The sequence below is a fragment of the Ammospiza caudacuta genome, chromosome 10 (assembly GCF_027887145.1).
Source record: "Ammospiza caudacuta isolate bAmmCau1 chromosome 10, bAmmCau1.pri, whole genome shotgun sequence".
NCBI lineage: Eukaryota > Metazoa > Chordata > Aves > Passeriformes > Passerellidae > Ammospiza > Ammospiza caudacuta.
Window position 1 is genome coordinate 28135075 of NC_080602.1, and position 21842 is coordinate 28156916.

Genomic DNA, 21842 nt, shown 5'->3' on the forward strand with positions numbered 1-21842 from the left:
GAGCAGCTGTGGCTGGAATCAGACCTGTTGGAAAAGCACAGGCTCCAGGCCAGGAAAAAAACCTCCTTTTTCCTACATGGGAGAACTGGTCATACTGGGGAAGAGCTCCTGGCTTGCCAGGTCTCAGGGGCGTTTGTGGTAGAATGAGGACACTGGAATGGTGTGTCCAGCACTGCTCTGGCAGCCACGTCTCCTGCCAGGGCCTGTGTGTTCCTGTCTGGGGACAGTGCCAGGGCAGCGTGGCTGCCACGATGGGCCCAAGAGCACCTGCTGCAGGGGCTCATTCCTGAGGGGGGCATGGAGAAGGGCCCTCAGGTGCTGACCCCTACAGAGCCTGCACGCCTTGGGGAAATGCACTGCGGTCACAGGACCTTGGTTAGCAGAGACAGTGTCATTTACTTGAAAAGTAGCTGTGTGTGGAAGTAGTTCCTGGTTTATGGTAACAGTTCATGGTTCCTCTCATCAGCACCGGGTTTGGCAGCTGCCCTGAGGTCCCCACCAGGGCCTGCACAAGCTGTGGTGTGGTCTGGGGCAACGATGGCCTCTCTCCTGAGGACTGTAGCACAGAATCTGCTTTCTTTTTTCCTAGCACCCACCTGTGCCATTGTTTCCTTCTGAGGACAGGCAGGCAGGAACAGAACTAACTGGGCATCAGCCTCTCCTGACTGTGTTCCACCACAGGCAGAGCAGCAGCTGTCCCAGTTTTCTGGTAAGGAGCTGGAAGATCGTTCCCTTGTTGGAGGTCAGGCTGAAGTTCTGCAGAGGTGCCAAAGCCCAGCTGCTGCAGTGGGTCAGGCATGGAGTCCCTGGCATGCCTGTGCCCAGGTGCCACGCCAGCAGGTGTGCTGCCTGCCAGAGACCCTTGCAGCTCAGAGAGTGCCAGCAGTGCTGGGCAGAGCTGCCATTGCCAAGAAGTGCAGGGACAGGTGGAGGGCCGCAATGGAATGCATGATTGTGGAACTGTGAGGAGGGATGGTGCTGCATGGCAGACAGGCCACGCCAGGCTCCTCACTGCATTGTCAGGAGCTGCTTTCCCCCCGCAGCCCTTGGCCAGCTGTCCCAGATGTGCCCCAGGAGGGACCCACAGTTACCCTGCTGGGGCCAGGGGCTGTCCTGGGCAGGCTCTGTGCCCTTGTGTACATGTCCCTTTCCAGGTCACAGCAGAGTTCAGCAGCTGCTGGTGAACGTGGGGTGTTGCTGGAAAAGCTGGGGCTCGCCTCAGCTGGGAGGCATGGGAGGGTGGCACAGCAGCCATGGCTGTGGGCTCACTGAAAGAACAGCTGGAAACCACTGGAGATGTTCTCATTCGCAATTAATGTGGCTTTATTTTTAATGTGTTGGGCTCCTCTCTTGACAGCAGTTAGTTACAGTGTTTCACATGGAAATGGGCAAAAGGACAGAACTCAAGGAACTAAATTCAAATAGAAATGTGATGCTGAAGAAAAGAATCAGGGCTCTCTTCTTAAAACACTTAGCATAGAAGAAGCTAGGAGCACAAGATGCCATTTCAATACAGTTAAGACGTTCACTTTTTTTAATTATAGGTTTAAAATAGTATTTTTTACCTATTACATACAGGAAGATTACGCGTTGTTGCCCACATGCAGAAACAAGCAAAAGCAGAGTTTAACTGTTTCTCTCTATAGTGTTGTATTACCTCCGGCTCCAGGTGGGTCCTGCTGGCTCCTGTAGCCTGAGCAGGGCCAGACTCTATGAATCAGCATTTTCCTAAGTCTTTTTTCCCCATTGTTTTTTTAAGATGGAAGGGAGTGGGGGAGAGAGGGAGATAGGGAGTGAGAGAAGCTCAAGGCAGAACAGACTGCGACAAAAACTGAAAAAAAATGTGGAGCCTTGAGGACAGGGAAGCAAACTGGTGTAGAATAAAGGTAGCCAAGCAGCAGAGCTGCAGAGGGCAGGAGCAGAGCATGGAGGGCAGCCTTCCTCCTGGAATCCACCAGTGGCCACACTCCTGCCTGGAGGATGCAGGTACCTCACAAAGCCTCACTATTACTGCTGCTTAGTCAGAACTGCTTCAAGTTTAAAATTGAGAAAACATTCATGTGTGTGTCTATCTAAAGTTAGTGCATTAGCTTTTACATCTAGCTACGCAGAGGGATCCCAGGAGCCAGTGAGGGCCGTGCTTGTGCCTCTGGTGTCTGGCATCCTGCAGCTGCCACCGCGGCGAGTGGGCCAGGGTCTCCCCAAAGCACAGCAGGCAAAGCCCCCCAGCATTCCAGGGAGGGGCAGGGGCAGGTGTTTCAGTGCCTGCAGTTGCCAGAACCAACATTCATGAATGCTGACCCCATCAGGGTGCAGAGAATGACATTTATTATGCTGGCAGACACAGTGTGATTCCATGGTTAAAATGAACACAGCACAGGGCAGGAATTAGCTAAAGCCCTGAGCAAGCTCACATGCTCCTAATAGGGGCCATAGCCAAAGAGCTGGCTGTGCCTTGGGGAGGCTGCTGGCCTCAGGCCTTGTCCCACAGCTGCTGGGTTTTAGACACTGCCTTGCAGAGACATTTTTGCTGCCCACAAGTTCTTATGGTCTTTTCATTTGTTTAAATTGCAGCATGTTAGTATTTGTACTGAGAAAACCTCTGAACTGACACTAAAAGCACATGGTATCATGTTAAACATGTATAAATTAAAATATTAACACAAAATGCAGCTTAAAGTTAAAAAAATAAATATATAAATTAAAATGCAAAATAGACCATTTCCCTAGAAACTCCATTTTAGTGCTAGGAGCAGGTTTCTAAGCAGCATTTTCTTCATGTCACCTGCCAGAAAGCTAGCACCGTGACTGAAGTGTCCCAGGCTAGTGCAACACAGGGCCCGAGGATGCTCATGGTGGAGTCAGCCCTCTGCTCAGGGCCAAGCACAGTGGGTGTCACAGCAGATGGAAATATTTTGTGCTGGCTGACAACCATTGCAGCACAGCTTTCCATCTCACTCCTTCTTTCCCAGAGCACAGCCTGCTGCCACTCTCTTTGTCTTACAGAAAAGCTATCTTTGTGGTAAAAGCCTCTGTCAGTTCTCTGGGACGTGGCAAAGGCTCGTGGATGCTGCAGGCTTGGTGCACCTGAACAGCCCAGTCCCTGCTGGGAGAACGTGTCTCCCACACTGGAACGGGCCCGTGTGCCAAGGAGGCACCACAGTGCACTCACGGCACACACTCCTGCTCCTGCAAGGACAAACACCCACAGTGATGCACGGGCCAGGGAGCAAGCTGCAAGGTGGCACCACACGGATGAGCAGCGCCTCACCTGCGCTCTCAACACATCCCTGCCACAGTGTGAGGGAACTGAGAATGGCTACGCTTGCTAAACTACTTTTTCCCGAGTATGTTGGGAAGGGCCTTCTCTTCCCTCACACCACAATTGTATTCCCCACATCCTGGACGCTTGGGGGGACAACAAAAAGCTTGAACACAGCTCTAAGGCTTGGAGCCTGGCACACGGGCAGCGAGGCGGTGGCTGCTGTGTGCAGGCTGGCACAGCACAGCCACAGGGCCCCAGCCTCCCAGCAGGGCCCTCGGCTGCCTCGGCACCGTCCTCAGAGCTGGCACAGGGAGGTTTCTTCCACATCCCGGGCCAAGCGTGGCCAAGGCTTCCTCAGCCCTTCTGCTGTTGAGGGGGCTGTAGTTGTGCGTTTGGATGCTCTTTGTGTGTAACTGTTTAGGCCACAGCCTCTCTGTGCCTCCTCCTGCCACACAGCTGGCGTGCAGGAGTCAGCCGGCTGCTCTGTGTGCGAAGCTCAAGTTAGCAGGTTAGGAATGTGCTGAACCCTCCCCTCCCACTGCCGTGATCCTTCATCCCAGCTCCCTGAGCACAGCAAACAGGCGCTGCAGGATGCCACAGGGGAGTACTTGGGACACAAATTTGCCAAGCTGGCATGTGGTGGTCGTGCCTAGTAGGAGCACAGGTCCCCTTGCTCAGAACACCTCCTGTATGCTCAGGAGGGGAGATGGAAGAATGACCTTCATTGTCACATTACAGTTCAGAGGGTTTTGTCGTCCCTCGTCTCCCTGGTGCAATTTCTGTGCAAGTTAGATTTCACCTCTGCCCCCTGCCTCCCATGCACTCTGCATGCAGCAGCAGCACTTCAGCCCTCACCAGAAAGGTGAGGTTCATGGTGCTACAGGTTAAATGGCAAGGCAGCCAGGAAGAGAGTAGAACAAGCTCTCACAGCAGCAAGGCAGCCAAGATAGTCTACAGAAACTGTACAGGCAGCAGAATAAAGCAGGGAAGGTGAAAAGTGCCCCTGGCCTGCAACTGCTCTTGCACAAACTCTTAGCTCAGTCCAGAAAATTACAGAGCCCTGCACTTCTTCCTCACGGCATCCAGTGCTGAGCAAGATGGATACCCGATTGCCTGACAAATGGGAACCATGTAGAGGACTAAACCAGAGAAGAACTGGACTGTGATTAGATGGTGTCTCTCATGTTGCATCGGTGACTGAAGAATCAATGGATGAACACAAAATGTGGAAGATCTAGAATTCAATCTTACAGGCTGGAAAAGATTCGTCCTGCATCACAACAGTGCTGCTGCTTGCCAGTACCATGATGTTTAGCTCTTGCTGTTTCTCATGGGTCTGTTGATACCATTCTCGTGTTACCTCAGTATCGTGTGTTGGGATCAATGTCACCTGGGAAAAGAAAGCAGCAGGGATGATTGAGAACCACTGCAGTAACAAAGAATGCCCATAGGAGCTGCGGCTAAAATTTCTTGTTAATTTTGGAACACTGTACCCTTGGTACTGCTTGTTCTATTTAGTGTCTTTCAGATGTCGGGTTCTGAGGCAGAGCTTTATTTTATACAGTACCAGCACAATGGGGCTCTGAACTGGCTGCAAACTGGCAGCACTGACACCATAATGATGAGAATGGCTGCAGTGCAGGGGAGAGCTCTGGAGCTCCAGAAACAGCCTCAGAAAGATCCTTCAGTATGAAAGGAACAATACTGGCAGTGTCACTCTTAATGGACACTATGTGCCCGTTGACCCAGCGTGCAACTCAGGGACCTTGAAACATGGGGCTGCTTCATCTGGAAGAACATTTATACCTTTCTGTACGTGTCTTCAGGACTGCCCACCTGGGGTGTCCTGCAAGCCTGCCTAAACAAGAACTGTGTTACAGAACATTCTTGTTTAAATGCTCTATTAGTAAGTTGATGTCAGAAAAATCTTCAGCAAGCCAGGCTAGCAAGAGATGCCACTGGGTGTGGGACACTGATGAAAATTCAGCTTGTGTTGGTGTTTGATTTTGCTTGAGGATACGCTCATCCTGCAGTAGGTAAGGATGAGTGTATGACCTCTCAATGCTTCCTCCCCTCAGGAGGATGTGGAAAAGAGGACATATCTGCTTCTATTCATACCATTTTGCAAGTGTTCTCCTCCTCATCAGTACAAGCAATTACTCTGCTGAGACTGAAAAACAGGATATGCCCAGTACCATTTGCTTCCTCTCAGTGTACTCCCTTGGGTATGTGATACCCATCTTTTCTGAGCACTTGTGACATCAAAAGCGTGACACAGCACTTTGCATTTCCATGACCTACCTGCAGGTTCTCTCCCCACTGAGACTTCCCTTCCAGAAGTGCATCCAGCACTGCACGGCTCGGCTCTCCGTTGGCTGCATCGTTCCCACTCACAACATAATAAGATGCTCGAACCCGCTTGAAGAACTCTGGATCTGTGTTCTTCCCACTGCAGTGGTTGGGGATGTAGGCCAAGTCCACGTAGACAGGTGGACCCATAGGCACCGACAAACTGCTCTTAGGACTATTGGAAGCTTTGGAAAACAGGAAACAAGAGGCTATCAAAACCCTTCTGCAAGGGACAAACACTCAGATTAACAAAGAAGGACTTGGATTCCAGAAAGACTTTTCCATTGCAGCAGTGAAGTTGACACTTATCCATGCTCTGCTGCTCATAGGTGACCTGGATGGATTTCAGGGCCAGTGCTGTGACAGGTCTTGGGTGGGAAAGGAAGTTCTGCTATTTTTTGGGGGGAGGGATTGGAAAGCTTTAGGATCAGAAGCTTTTTTCTGGGGGAGGGAACCAAAAATCTCCATTGTTAACTTTTGCAGAGTTGTCATCCCAATTAATATTTAGTCCTAATTTTTGTCAATAACCTACATTTGCTTAAACACAGAGACACACCCCCTCCCCCATTCTGATGGCCTATGTATGCTATCCTAGGGCATTACAGTAGTCTTTGTCCATCCTGGCTTCCTGCCATCCCTGTGAATCGCTGCTGCTCCTAGGACTCTATTGCACTTTCGTATCAACCTTTTGTACATCTCAACCTTATCACTGCTTATAACTTTTTATGCCTGACTGGGAAGATCTGTTCTCTATTCTGCTGTATTTAACCTAGTGCTTTTCTCGGCGTTGGACCTATAGAGATAATGCATTTTTCAGGAAGGATTTCTTACCGGGATTTGTTTTGATGCCATTAACAAGGCTCTTGCCAGGGTTGCTGTGACTACTCCGGGATAACTCATCCTCCGGCATCAGTGCACTACGTGCTTTGGGCTTTTCTCCTCCATCTCTTTCTTTTTTGGCAGTGACAGATTTTGGAGATTTGTCCGATGACTGTTTCACAGGAGTGGGTGATCGTTTCCCTTTCACATCTAATTTTCGGGCAGGTGAGGAAGATTTGGGTTTGCTCAAAGGCTTCCTCACACCTTTGTTCTTTTCTTTTATGTCTTTCTTGGAAATTTTATCAGTTCTGCTCATGCTTTGCTCATTTAGCAACATATCAGGGTCTACCATGCAGACATCAGGGTGAGGAGGGTGGGGATGGGGATCTACCATTGGAACAGGCTGAGGATCATGGCTGGACCTAGAACTGGCATGATGAGCATTCCCCACAGCTTTGTCCACTGGGAGGAAATCAGCATCTTCATCTGAGTCCATGTTGGCATCTGCTGTGATGGATGGACATTCTTCAGTCTCAGGAGGGACATCGGAGTCTGACTGGGAGGTTCCAGAATCACTCACTGATGTTGGAGGGGTTTCCTCCACTGTGGCACTTTGCATGGGACTGCTGCCAGTGTGGGGTGGTCTCCCCTGCACTGAAGGGTGACCCTCCTCCTCTGAGAGGTCACTGTCTTCAGAGAGCTCATGGGGGCTCGGGTTGATGAATGAGGGAGAGAGCTCTCCCTTTCTCTGCTTGTATTCACATGAGGAAAATTTCTGTGCACAATCAGAACTGCCTCCTAAATGGGTCTCCGTGTCATGGGAAGCGTCTCCACAGTCCTCTGCTTTTTCGCCCCTCTGCACATCTGGGAAAAATGGCTGGAAACTGTTTTCAGGGGACGTCAGAGAGGAAGGACGGCTTTGCCTCTCTGTTTGCTCTTTGCCCGCGCATGGAGAAAAACTGCTGTCAGAATCAGGACATGTTTTTTCATCTTTTGCCTCTGCTGCATGGTGTGTGCTTTGGAAAGCTGGCAGACTAGTGCTCACCTCTGTTGGACCATTAGCTGTGGTTTCATCTTTGTACTGATGATGAGAAAATGATGCCAGCACATCAGGGAGAGATCTCAGAGGCAACGGCTGCTCTGCAAACGGTACCTTCTGCTCTGGGCTGCTACCACAATGCTGCTGCTCTTGCTCTGCAGAGAACGGTGTGGGCTCTGAGCCCTGGCACTCTTTTCTGCGTGGCAAGGTGTGGTCACTCATGCCATAGGGAAATGGAGACCCATGTTCTTCAGCAAAGACAAAGTCTTTGGTTTCAGCTGTATGTATTTTCACACCATCATCTGGAACCAGTGGAGACACATCCCAAGCACTCCTCGTACCTGATTCCACTCCTGCACCTGTGGATGTGGAAAGCATATGGGAGTAGAAACTTTCTGCTGTAGCCAGTATCACAGGAGTGGTGGCCTCAGATGAGGGTTCCTCTGACAGGCTGGAAGAGTCATCTTTCAGCTGCTGCTGGGTCACAGACTCTTTCTCCACACCTTTGGAGAACACCTTGTCTTCTTCATATGGACTCAGCGGTGAGAATTTAGGAAAAGATGAGTCAAGGCTGCTGATTTTCTCAGAAACCTCCAAGTACTCATCTTTGTTTCCCTGGGCTGACAGCAAAGCACAAGGAGACTCTAAAGAAAGAGAAATATCCCCTAAATGGCTTACTGAGGTTTGCTTATGTCTGAATGTGCTGGCTGTTTCAAATCCAGAAGAGCTATCCATCCCTCTGCTCTCTACCCTTGGGCCCTGTTCATATACTTCTGTTTGTTTGCTGGAAGCAGATTTCATGGCTTGCTCTTGGCACTCGGAGGCCACTGCTGCACTTGGGTAATCTGCTACCCAGAAATGGGATTCCTTTGTGGATTTTTCAGCAACCTCTATCTTTTGTGAAGAATCATGGCACATTTCTGAAGTTTGTTCATCTCTGTCCATGTCTGGCACGTCACTGTAACCAACGGCATATGTCTCCACAACAGCAGCTGATGCAGTCACCCTACTTTCATATTTCTCTTGCCAGCCTGGACCAGAGGGAGAAGAGGCAGCGGAGCTGGGTGAAAGGGGCTCCTGACATTTGCTCTGCAGGAAGGGGTCTGAGACAGGGAAGTTGCTGATGGCTGAGATGCGTGTATAGACGGTGCCTGCAGCTTCAGCAGGGCTGTGCAGTTTAGATTCCTTTTCAGACTTCTCCTTAGCACCTTTTTCTAGCTCTGAGTCACTTGCACTTTCTTCCCCTCGACCTGCTTTCTCATAGTATGTATCTTTGGGATTTGAGATTTCAGATTTCAGGGACAAAGATACCTGCTCCTGGCTAGACAAAATGATATTCTTATCTGGACAACCAGCATCAATATAGGCGGATGATTTTCCTTGATAAAAGGTGTCAGCTGTGACGGTGGGAGAGGCAAATGCTGCGCTCGCAGATGATGGATGCATTGCAGAGTCCAGTTCTCCTGGTAAAGCAGAAGACACATTCAGTTTTTCCTGTCCTTCTGATGTCCTAGGCTTCCCTGTTTCAGATAAGGGCAAATATCTTTCATGGATGTCTCTATAGTCAAAGACTGAATCTGCTTTATCCTTAGGGGATGCTGGAGAAGACAGTTCCTTCTCAGCTGAGGTATAAAGGCAGGACTCTTCTTCCTTTGCAGACACATGAAAATTTTGACCTTTTTGAGAATTCAGTGCTGTCACTGGCACCTTGTCAGTGTGACCTGGGCTGTGTGCACCCATGGCTGTGAAGGGAGAGGGTCCCACTCCAGACACAATTATCTTCTCATAGATGTCAGCATACTTGAAACTTCTTTCATCAGGGTAGGGAGTTGGTTCTCTTTCTTCTGGTTCTTGTCTTGTGGAAGTGTCATCATCTCTCTGTGTGCAGACCCCTTCCTCATAGGAATAAGGCTCAGGGGAGCTCCTGGAGTAGGTCTCTGCAGGGTACACCTCTCGGGTGGTAGCACCCACAGCCCCAGCACTGCCAACAGCATCCCCACTTTTTTGACCTGGGCCTTGTGCTGGAGGGGAGTGTGCACACTGCCCTGACAGCTCAGCACTCCCTTCTGTGGGCTCTGCAATATATTCTGCTGCTCTTGTAGATTGCAACAGAGTAGGTGCTGCTGCTCTCTGCTCTTTTCTTCCTGTAGAGTCATACAGACCCTCAGTGGATTTGCAGTCATCCTCTTGCCTGCTATCTGACTTGTATTTGCAATCAATTTCCTGATACAAATCACTGATGTCTGATTTCTCTTCAGATGCCTTCGATGGGACATCCTCCCATAAAGGTGGCTTGCACTGATCTAGCTTGCAGGGCCTGTCTGCTCCTGGAGGTGCCTCTGTCTCTTTTCTCACTGCAGACAGGGGAGATGCCACAGCTTGGTCTAGTGACTTTGCATAGATATCTAGGACAGCTTTGTCCTCGTTGTCTAAGCAGGAGCAATCTTGTTTAGAGGTCAACAACAATTCTTGACTTTCTTTGTTTCCAGTTAAAGCTTTGGCCTGATTTTCCTCACCAGGGAAATACTGAGGAGATAGAGGAGAACCTTCCCTTTGTGCTCTTTCTGGGACAGTGATGTCAGCAGGAATCACATCCACTTTCTTTGTTTCTGACTTAGGTTGGGCACCCTTCTGTGTGTCTTCTTTGTAATCAAATGACTCCATCTTTAAACATTCAGTTTCTGCTTGCAGTAGCATGGGTTTGTCTTCAGCATGGTGAAGCTCCTCATCCTCCTCACTGGGTAATTGCTCTCCTCTCCCACTGTCTCTCCCTTCCTCGAGATACCCAAAGGCAGAACCCCATGCTTCCCTTTCTGCCTCTCTCCAGGTATGGCTGCCAGGCAAGGCAGGAGGCAGGTTCTCCTCCTTTCCCAGTTTAGGAAGGGATTTTGTTTCAAATTCTGGTACCTCATCCAAGAATGTACACTCCCTCTCTTTGTCATATCTCTGCCGCGTTCCCTGAACAGGGACCTCTTCTACCTCTTCTGGAAACCACACTTTCTTCTCATAACTTAAATCTTTCATGAAAAACTTATCCATTTCCGGAGATTTTTTTTCTTGAGCTTCCTTGAACTTGCAAGATTTTATGTCTTCAGTAGAAATGTGTGAACATGTTTTATCTTCACTTGGGCTAGGTTCTGTAAAATGAAAGCTCTTTGCATCTGGAGATACTTCCTGAGAGTCCAAGCCTGCATTTCTTCCCCTCAACAGGCTCTTTTCTGATGCAGAAAATAAACTGCTGTCATCTGGAGACATTTCTTCAGTTGAAGAATCTCTCGGTGATGTGCCTTTAACTGAACTACTTTCTGGGCAAGGAGAAGATTTTGATGCTTCTTTCAGTTCTTTGGCAGAAATTTCCAGTGATTTTTCATATGTGGCTGGGCTCTGGTCGATGAAACATGTGGATTTCACAGCTTCTGAAGAGAATTTGTCAGTGCACTTGGACACAGTTTTTTCTTTTGCAGATATCTCTTCTGTGAAACTAAGAGCTTTGATTTCTTCTGGAGAAAGTCCTTTAATAAAAACATCTGAAGAGATTTTTCTACTGGAACTCTCAGTGAGAGAAATGGATTTGATCTCTTCTGGGGAAATATCTTCAACAGAAGCATGAGAAGATTTCTCTTCTTCTGATGTGTCTCCTGTTAAATACAGCAGTTTTCCTTCTTCAGTAGTAATTGTCTTAGAAATATCTGAGGATTTTTCTTTACCAATCCATTCTTCTGTAAAAGAAGGTGATTTGATGCCATCTGGTGAAAATTGCAAAGATTTGCCATTTTTACATTTGCTTTGGCTTGTGAACTGTGGAAGATCCACATTTCCCGGAGAAGCTCCTGTGGTTGCAAATGGCTCAGAGGACAAGTGTTTTGGAAATCCCATTAACCCTTCTGTCACAGTTTTAGTTCCTTGCTCTTTTTCTGGTTTCGTGCTCGGAGGCTGCTCGTCCTCCCCGACCACCACCGTGTCCCGCTTGTGGTAGGAGAGCCAGGGCAGCTCGTCCCTCCTCGCTGGTGCTTCCTGCGCCTCCTCCTCAGGAGACGCTGCGGCATCGCTGCTCAGAGCCCGTTCGTGCTGCACAGGCCCCGGCGCTTCTCCTTCGCGTCTGGGTTCAGCCACGGACGCCTCGTCTTCCCTGAGAGGTTCACCCTTGGCTCCCTTCACCACAACAGGACTTTGGCCTTCCAGCTTCTTGGCAGCAGCGTCCGTTTGTTTTTCAAACAGATCTGAATCTACCGTTTCCAGCTTTTCCTCCACTGGAGACTGGTGGAAGGGCGTGTGCCCTGCGCTGGTGGGGCCGGAGGGAGTGGGAGAGGCCATTTTCACTGTGCTGTCATCGGGGCTGGTGCATCGCTCCTCAGCCTCTGCAGAGTCAGCCTGGGAAAGTGGTGCCTCCTCAGAGGACAAGGGCATCCCCTGTGTGGGAACACTGATTATCACATTACCAGGGCATACTGGAGGAACAAACACAGGGGCATTGTAATGCCCTCTGAGTTTCTCAGGCATCTCAATATTTGGAGTCCCATCTTCTTCATCTTCTTCATCTTCTGCCTCCTCATGAAGGTCCTTTTTTTGAGTTTCCACTTTCCTCTCTCCTTCTGCTAATGCATGGAAATCTTCGGGGGGTGGAGATTTAAAGCATTTGTCTTCCTCCAAGGATGATGTGGGGGAAATGGTGCCAGCAGAGGGAACGTAGTCGAGACCTTGGGTTGCTTCAGTCCGAGAAGAGGGCATACTGTTTCCTGTGTCCAGAAGTAAAGAGCTTTTCCCAGTCTCTTCGGTCTGTGGTGCTGTTATGGATGCAACAGATTGATCCTCTGCTACGGATGTTGCAAAAGATGAAAGCTTGTCACATTCAGTAATGGAGGTAGCAGAAGATATGTGTTCCTCCTCAGCTAGAGGTGCTGCCACAATGTTTGTAGGATATGCCAGGATTTCAGACTCCTGCCCAGCATAGCCCTTGGCTGAAAGGTCAGCAGGAGGCATGGCCTGTATTCCGTGTACTGCTTCAAAAGAGCCTGGATGGTCAGGAACAGAAATGTTATAGGCATTGACATCATACTTCAAGTGTGGGATCCTCTCTTCCTGTTCATCATGTATTTCTTCATCAGAAATGGTCTGCTCTGTTTCTGAGTAGCCAGGGATAGTTTCATCTTGGATATAAGAAACATGTTCTGCTGTTGCTCCTGGTGGGACTGGCAGGCTGCTCAGATATGACTCTTCCTTTGTTATGTCCTTTTCAAGTAACTTGGTTTTCTCATCCATAAAACTAAATTCTCTTTCCTTCTCTGTAATAGTAAACAGTTTTTCCTCCCTATCATCCTGATTCAGCCTACAGAATTCTCTATTCTTCTCCATGTTCTCCTCTGCTTTCATGTGCTGTTCTTCCTTTTCTTCCAGTTCTGCCTTTTCTATCACATCTTCTCTCTTTTCCTTCTCATCCTCTTCCTGTACCTGTGTCCCCTCAATATACTTTTCACAAGTTTCTGCTTCCCTCTGTTTTCTGTCCAAAGAGATTTTCTCCTCTGCCTCCTTTTCTTCCTCTCTGAACACTGGGGGCTGAGCACCTTTTGCCAAGAGGTCTGTATGTAATGGCAGGTGTTCTTTGTCAGGAAACACCTCGATGTCCTTGCCCTGCTCAGCTTTCCCCCCCCAGTATCTCATGTCATGGTTTTCATCTACTGTTTTTCTTTCATCCTCTATTGTTTCAGCAGAACCTCCCCTCAGCTCCCAGTGATGGACTGCCATTTCCTCTGCTGATGATTCTTTTTCCATACCAGTAGTAGTTACTCCCTGGTCAGGGGTCTTTCTTTTTAAAATCAGATCCACTTCAAGGTTACTCTGACCAGTCATATCAACAGAGTCTCTTATCTCTGCTTCAGGTGCTCCCATAATCTTATCACTAACTTGCATATCAGATCGTTCTTGAGTCAGCTGCAAGGCCCCTTTCTCCTCATGCTTCAGTTCCTCAAAGTCCTTTGTGAGATCTTCTGGTGAAGACAGGACCAACCTCTGTTCCACCATGGATGTCTCTCCTGGATCCACTTGTACAGGTGCCTTCTCCATTGGTAATGTCTTAAGGTCAGCAGGTACCTTTTCAGGCTCTTTTTCAGGTTTTACTTTGATCTTCTCAGTTCTGAGTCTGCCTGGAAGTTTTGCCTTGTACAGTGTTTTTCTTACTTCTGGGGTAAATGGTTTCAAGTCTGGTTTAGGAATTTTTTTGATCTCTGGTTTGTTTTCTTTCTTTTTATCCTCTTTCTTTGAATCTTTTTTCTCATCCTTCTTTCCATCATCTTTTTTAAAGTCCTTTTTCTCCTTCTTAATCTCTTTCTTTTCTTTGTCTTTCTTCTCCTCTAATTTGGATACTTTCTCTTTGAGATGCTTTTTTCCAACCTTGTCTTTTGCCAATTTTCTTTTCTCAGCTTTGAGAGCATCACTTATTTCTGTCTTTATCTTTTCATGTTTAACAGGTTTGTCAGGAACTTTCTCTGTGTGTTCCTTAACCTTTTTTTCAATTTTAGCATCCTTTACAACTTCTGGTTTTACTTCCTTAATCCCCTCCTCAACTGCTTCTTCCTTCTTGACTTGCTTTGTCACAGATGGCTTGGGGGAAGACTTAAGACTCTCTTTACTGTCAGTTCTTTGTTTAATTTTGGTTTGCTTCAGCACAGGTGGAGGTATTCCAGAGGTGATATCTTTCTGAGTAGCCACTGGGTACCTCAGAAAATCAAGGTGCTTGAGTTTCTCAAGACCTTCCAATATCTTATTTTGAGGAGCATTTCCAGGAAACAAAACCCTTACAATTTTCTCAGTTGGGCTGGCTGGTAGCCATACCACTAGGGCTGTGATAGATGTGAGATAGGGAACAGAAATTTCACCTTCTTTTCCATTTGCAAGAATGATGCCAGTCTTTGCTTTACTATTGCCAGCCCATTTCTGCATTAGAAACTGCATTTCTTTACTGTCCTTGACAGGGTTCAGTATATACATGTCCAGCTTACCCACGCCCATTTTGTGGAAGAGTGTGATGGGCTCGATGGTGCTGCTCACCACCCTGTAGAGAGGCTCTGATTTAATGCCCAGTCTGTTGAGATACTGCAGTGTCATGCACGCTTCTTCGATGCTCCTCTTTACTTTCATGGAGGCTTCAGGCATCTTCAGCTTTTCAGGAACATTAAAAAAAACCACCCCTAGCTCAGGAGAAATTAGGTTTTTCATCCAGTCACTGTAGTTGGTAGAGCCCTGGGATTGTTCCTCCTCTTGCTCAGCAACTTTCCTCTGCAGCAACCCGTTGATGCCAGGCAGGTTGTCTGCACCAATGTGGGTGAGCAGGATTGAGTCAATCCTGTCCAGGTGCCTTACCAGCTTCCAGAAACATGATTTCCTTTCAGAGCCACCATCCACAAGGATGTTAAACCCATTGACAGCAAAGAGAGCAGAATCACCTCTTCCCCCAGGGAATATGTAGCAGCAGGGCTTAGAAAGCTTCAGAAAACCCCCTGAGGTGGGTGGCTCCAGGAGATCAAATGGAGACGGTACATCAACTGTCTCAGAGACATATTCTGCAAATTCAGACACCCCATCCATTTCTGGCAGAACTGGATCAGGATTCAGTTTCAGATTAATAATGTCCTGAAATCGAGGATGCCCAAGGTTGCTCCAGGCTCCTTCTCCCACGCACGACACAGTAAGAGAGGTCTTGGTATCTGAATCAGAGTTGCTGAGAATTTGGGTGACCTAATGGGATAAACACAGACAAATAAAGGTCAAATAGAGCTTTGAGACCTATACAGCACTTAAAAAAAAATGCAGCCAGTTAATGCAGAAATACTGAAGGTACCATGAGCACTTTACCAATGGGAAACATTGGGCGTACATGAAATAGTTTGAAAGCCGTGGAAAATCAATGCATAGAGCCATGCTCTCTTTTGATATTCTTAATGTTTTTGGAAACTGCCCACAGTTATGTTAAGACCCACTTTAAGAAATTTTGGGCATTTGTCCCCTGCAGAACCAGTCTGGAAGGTTATTTCAAGCTGAGCACTTAAAGGAATCACCCATGCCTGCACCTTGGAAAACTTAAGACAGAGAGTTAAAGCAAGATTCCCAAGAAAATAACATGAATTATTTTTAGTATGCAATTTTTTGCTGGATTGCAAACCCATCTGTCTGCAAATCTGCCTGAAGATTACCCTGAAGGAGGGCACAGGCTGCATTATTCTACCGCGCACTCTGCACAGGAAGGGATGTGCTGGATTACGGCTCACACTCACCTCCGGATCCGAAAGTATCTCAGCAAACTTGTGGTAAGTGAAGGTCCCTGTCTGCAGGACCAAGTCTCCTTCCTGGTCTGAGCTCTGACCACAGAGGATCAGTAGTTTGTGGGCTGATGAATCACACACAAGGGAGCGGACCTATCCAGACAGGAGATGAGACAGCGGGCTGCCATTAGAATTCACCTGTACTGCACACCAGCACCCAGAATCCCAATCCCATGACAGGCGATGAGCACGTTATTCACAAATAGCCAAACCAAATGTTTTCTACATACAAGGAATTTGCTTATTGAAGAGGGCAGACACTGCTACTGTCTGCCCAACACAGCTCCACGTCACACCAGAGTTACTGTGTAAATCCTGATCACTGGCAAGACCAGAACACCTGGCCTTTTCACCACACCTTGCAGCAGACTGGCAGCAGGTTTGCACTCTCCAGAAGGTATAAAGTGTGCTAATCATGACCTCCATTGCAAGCAAGGGCAGGAGAGCTGATGTGGAGAGAACTTGATGGCACATCTGGTCCTTACCTCGGACACGACGCTGTCCACATTAGGATTTACCAGGATCACCGTGTCCAGAGTGTCACTCCGGTGATGGAGAGTTCTTTGGCCTGAGGAAAGAAAAAGGATTAGACAGGATGAGAGAAGCTGATGAGACAGCATCCAGCTAATGATATTTTAGCCTCAAAAGTTCCGCTTCAGCATGGGTTTGATTGCAAGGCTTCAGATTGTATTCAAGACCCAGTTTGATACCCAAGTCTCATAAAACAGAACAAACTCTTTTCAACAACAAGGAAAGAAATCCTTCTTCTGGATCAGCACGCTCAGCTCCAACATATTCAGAAGTCCACAGACGCAGGCACCTTGAGCTGCCTGCCTGTGCCAGCTGGCTGTGTCTGCAAACACTGGCACACACAAATGATCCCCTTCCAGACACAAGTGCCTTGCCTCACTGCAGCTCCCACAGAGAGGCGTCTCTAGCACTGTCCCAACCCCAGCCAGTGCAGGGCTCTGTGAGCCCGTCAGTGGGTGCCAACTCAGCTCTCACTCGAGTGGCGCAGCACTGGTAACGAGTCTCCACTCATTTGTAACAGTTTTTTTCTTTAATGAAGCATTTTTCTTTAATCCAAATGTGCACTCCTAAACTGCTGCTATGGGAAGTACCTAGACAACAAGAATTCTCATTCTTCTGTCAGAGGCACAAATAGGAAACAAGACAGGACTCTGCTCTCTCTCTATATTTAGAGGAAAAAAAAAAGAGAAGCCAAAGAGCAAACAAGATCCTGGGAATGCAAAAAAGCAATTTGTGTGCTCACCTTGCCATGGGCATTGTACAGATATTTGGCAAAATGCTACCCTAATTCCAGGGCCATATTAAATTGTTACACAGTAGGGTAATGGGTGTCTGCCACACCGACAGCCAGGAGCAGAGCCACTGCTGCGTGCCCACATCAGACAGCTCTGGGATGCAGGACAGCATGCAGCACCTTCCTGCAGCGCTTCCCTGGTCACTGCAGGCAGCACGGAACCTTTTCTGATTACAGTCTTTGCTAATACCTACCTCTGGACATTTTATCCACTCAAAAAGCCAGACACTTAGAACTTAACTGCTGGAATATATAATTTATGGGCTTTAAGACTTTCATAGGTTTTAATCCCTCATATAGAGTGGAGGTCCACAGATCTTCACTGAAAATGAACAACTATTTTTATTTTGCATCTTTCAGACAACTGTTGCTTCCTGACAATGTTCTTTCCACCCTCCACAACCTCCCATTGCCTCTTTTTAGGCAGATCTCAGTTCTTCTAAAATAGCTCTATCAATCTGGTGGAAGGATGGAAAGGATTGGAAGGATGGAAGGTCAATATTCAAGCATAGCTTTAAATCAAACTCACTTTACTGGAATGTTTTTCTAGCAATTAATCAGACAGATAAGCCCAGAAGTAGCTTTCAGCCCAAAGAGAGCTAAGCTCTCAGCAGAATTATTTGTACTCAGCATCTCTAGCTGCTTTCTGAACTTGTTTTTCAGTTTGGCTAGAAATCACCCCTCTAGACTAAAACCAAACCATCACTGTGCAAAATGCATTGAGTTCAGTGGCATTTCTGGCACTGATGTGGAATGGCTGGAGACACTGGGAAGCAAGTTCCTGTGCCCAGAAGGGACATTGCAAGTGAGCCATGGGCATGGGAGGGTGGGAGGCCGGCCCAGGAAGCTGTGCCTGGGGCATTCTGTGCAGCCTGAAGAAACAAAACCACAGTAATCCTTGAGGCAATGATAATTGTGAAGGCATTGCTGATGATGTCCCAGAAGAGCTGACAAGGAGCACCCTGGATCTCCATGGATCCATAGCGCAGCATCCACACAGCTCTCCCATGCCAGGATCTCCAGTCCTGCTGCTTGGGGCATCCAGAAGAGCAGTGATCTGCCCCCGTTAGTCAGCATTGCTGCTGGGATAAAGTGACGCAGCCTCTGCCCCCTTGGTGCCTGCACAGCCCAGACATAATTTTAGCAGTGGTTCCCACATCCCTCGGGGAACCCTGTGTGGTGCACAGCACCAACACCAGCAGCCTTGTCCTCGTGCCACACGCCAGGGAGGCTCCTGGGCACAGTGTGGTCACCGTGCCCACCTGTGCCCATCTTTCCAGGCCCTGCCATCTGCGGGGGACGGCAGCCTGCAGGCGGCACTGGTGACAGGGCCAGCTGCACACGCAGGGGGCCCATCTGCAGCACTAACAGGCATGAAAACACTGCTTCTCAGTGCCATGCCATGGTCCCAGCCCAGGCAGCTGAGGCTGTGAACAACGCCTGGCTGTTAGCATTCTGCTGGCAGCCCCTCACCCCCGGGAATGGCCCCTGCACGTGGGCAAGAAAGAGGAGGCTCACGCTGCAGGGCCAGCAGTTGCTGGCAGATGGGGAATGACTGAGTCGTGTGAAGACTCAGTCTTGTGAGGATGATTAAGGGACTTAATTGTTTTCCTACAAGGTGAGGCTGAGTGTGTGTGTGTTGGGGGGGGGGAATATTTTCAAAATGAATAAATAAATACCTGATGGGAGGGAATGAAGAAGAGGAAGATAGGCACACTCAGTAGTGCTCAGTGACAGGATGTGAGGCACAAATTAAACCATAGGCAATTTCATATAAACACAAGAAAACACTGTTTTTACTATGAGACTGGTAAAATACTGAAATAGGTTGTACAAAGAGGTTGTGGAACATCCATCTCCAGAGATACTAAGAACACAACTGGATACAGGCCTGGGAAATCTGCTTTCGCTTACCCTTCTTGAACAAATGTGATTGGACTAAACAATCCCAAGAAGTCCCTTCCAGCCTACAGTTAACCAATTCTGTGACATTGTGCAGCACTGCAGCCCTCCATAACTTTGCTCCTGGCATACTGCAGGGTAGATTCCCTCTGTTCAGTTGCAGCAGTTCATTCTCAGGACGATCCAGGAGCAGAGCTGTACAGATAGGCCATTTCCAGAAACATGGACTCCTTTAATACCAATGGACCCATGCACGCCAATACCCCAAACACTTTTTAACTAAATCCAGAGGCAAAGCAGAACAGCACATGAACTCCAGGCTGAGCTGCAAACTGTGAGTAAGGCAGCAATACAGTGCCCTAAGGCAGCCCATGCCCAGCTAAGGGCTCTGTGAATCCAAGTGCTTTTCAGGCTGAGAAACCCTTTGCTGGCCACTTTCTCTGTATAGCCTGTGGTAGCAGCTGCACAGACAGAGGATTTAAACACACAGCCTGGCACATCATTCCTCTCACTACCAAAAAGCATATACACCAGGAATGTGTAGTGGTATGAGTGACATTGCAGACATGGGGGCTTGAAGTATGCTGTTCAGGTCACTTCCTGGCATTTGTCCTTATTAGAGCTCCATCACAGTGAAATGTGTGCATTGCAAATAAGAAAATCCCTCCATTCCACTGACCAGTTCAAGAATATCCTTCTCAGGCTCCTGAAGGCTGCTGTCTTCAATTTACCTGGAAGAAATATCTGGACACAGCTCATCTCCAGATGCATTCTGAACACAGATCCCTGACCCTGTGCAGCCCTCTCCAACTATGCTCAGAAGCTGCTACATTAAATAAATATCCTCTCTTCAGTAGTATTGCGTTTGTCATTTTGTATGAACCCTCACTCTGTGTGTTCAGGCACATTCTGATTTCTGCAGTGATCCTTGTGCACTTGCAGGAAATATTTCCATCCATCATGCCCCCACCAAGGCAGAAAGCCCTTGGTCTTTACCACTTGTTTCTTTGGAGCAGAGTTTCTTTAGTCCCTAGGAACTGCTATCATTTATCCCTATGGCCACTAGGATGAGCAAGAACAGAAGTATACAAGAAGGAGCACAGAAGATTCACAGGGTGTCATTATTGTATATTCTGTATTATTCCCCACCCTATTTTTTTATGCATCATAACATAACCTAAGATCAGCTTTGCACCAAATAAAGATCTTCAGTTAGGATACACAGTGAAATCCAAATGCCACCCTGCCATGAAACTATTAAGCCCTTTTAGGGAGTCTAGAAGGTTTAATTTCTTTAGTGTGCTTGACTTTGTTTTTTTTTTGACTGTGAATTTAATGGACACCATGACTGTGCAATTTAGTTGCTGAAGTTCCTCACAGACTTTCCTATGTGTCAGTAACTGCGTCATCTATAAATTTAGCCACCTCCGTGTCTCTTCATCACTACTGTACTGATCAACTTTGTATTTAGTAGTGGAAATCATGAAGCCCTTGTACTTTACCTCTGAATGCCACACAAAGATGACCATATATTTGTTTGCTAACTTGATGTCTGTCTTTTAAGTAGTTTTGACTCATGGCATTACTATGTATAGCTCACATACTAGAAGAGCTGAGGTACCCTTGCTGCTGTTCACAGCATTCTGAAGAAGGGCAGCAGAGGAGAAGCTGCTGATCTCCCTTCTCTGGTGACCAGCACTAGTACTGGAGGAAATAGAATGAAATTGCATCAACAGTGTTCAGATTGGACATTAGAAAATGTTCTTCACGAACAAAGTGGGCAGCCGTGGGAACAGGTTCCCTGGGGAATTGCCAACAGCACCAAGCCCATCAGAGTTCAAGGGGTATTTGAATGATGCTCTTAGTCATGGTTTAATTTTAGCTAGACCTGTGAGGAGCAGGGAGTTGGACTTGGTGATCCCTACGGGTCCCTTCAAAATAACATATTCTGACTATATGGTCCCTTGAGTGTAGAATTTCTTTGGTTATGGCAGAGGATAGCAAGTGAAGAGCAAAGCCACACTGGCTCGGGAGTGGATATGAACTAACCATTCAGGGCTGCACCTGCAAAGAGGCAGAGGGAGAGAACAGGGGAGCAGATGCTGTGGGCTTAGTGCTCAGCAGTCAGGCAGAGAGGTCTCTTCTGTGGAGGTCAGGCTGGGCTGGAAGAAAGGACAGTGCACTGGGGTAACTGTGACAAACAGGATGCTTGAGAGAGAGAGATGATCCTACAAACAGACAGATGGCTGTAAAGGCAGAAAAGGAGGTCATGCTGACAGCACAGATCCTTGTGTTCTGCTGCTTTAAATGGAAACACCTAAAGCCCTTGTAGCTGCAGAATAAATTCTGGGCTAGTCTGAAGAGCTGTCAAGGATGGCTATGCAAGATGCTGCTTGTTATTTTCTTTAATCTTTCAGACCATCAAATCTCAAAGGTCTTATTCTGTTAATCATGACTGGAAGAACCACACTTAGAGCTCACCATGCTGAAATCAGAGATCAAGTGTCAGGGCAGCAGGACCCAGTTTCTCACCTTTGTGAAATGATGCCTTAGGCGAGAGCACTGGGTGACTTTCAGGTGACAGTGCTGAAATCAGTCATGATGCTCTGACCAGTACAACAAATCAGAATGAGCAAAGGGGCCAAAAGGACTGGCACATCTCAATGAGAGGAGAAGTCAGGTGGGACTGTTTAGCCAATAAAAGAAAACTCGGGGCAGAGATCTCACTTACCAGTCTGTGTACCTGTCTGATAGCAGGTTCAAATCTGGGCTGCAGAGCTCCCACATCTTTGCCATCCAGAGGATGGAGACTGCTTGTCTGACCACATA

At 47.8% G+C, this 21842-nt stretch overlaps 1 protein-coding gene across 3 annotated transcripts in view; it reads right to left on the reverse strand.

Moving 5' to 3' along the window:
- Positions 1 to 1505: 1505 nt before the first annotated feature.
- Positions 1506 to 21842, reverse strand: part of MAP1A (microtubule associated protein 1A) — a 50162-nt gene continuing 29825 nt past the window's right edge. For all 3 annotated transcript variants that reach the window (XM_058811019.1, XM_058811018.1, XM_058811017.1), the window contains 5 exons: positions 16273 to 16355; positions 15740 to 15880; positions 6446 to 15203; positions 5567 to 5799; positions 1506 to 4655 (listed from right to left, as the gene is read on the reverse strand). In XM_058811019.1, the coding sequence (XP_058667002.1) occupies positions 4500 to 4655; positions 5567 to 5799; positions 6446 to 15203; positions 15740 to 15880; positions 16273 to 16355 (9371 nt within the window). In that variant the 3' untranslated portion in view covers positions 1506 to 4499. The remainder of the gene's footprint in view (positions 4656 to 5566; positions 5800 to 6445; positions 15204 to 15739; positions 15881 to 16272; positions 16356 to 21842) is intronic.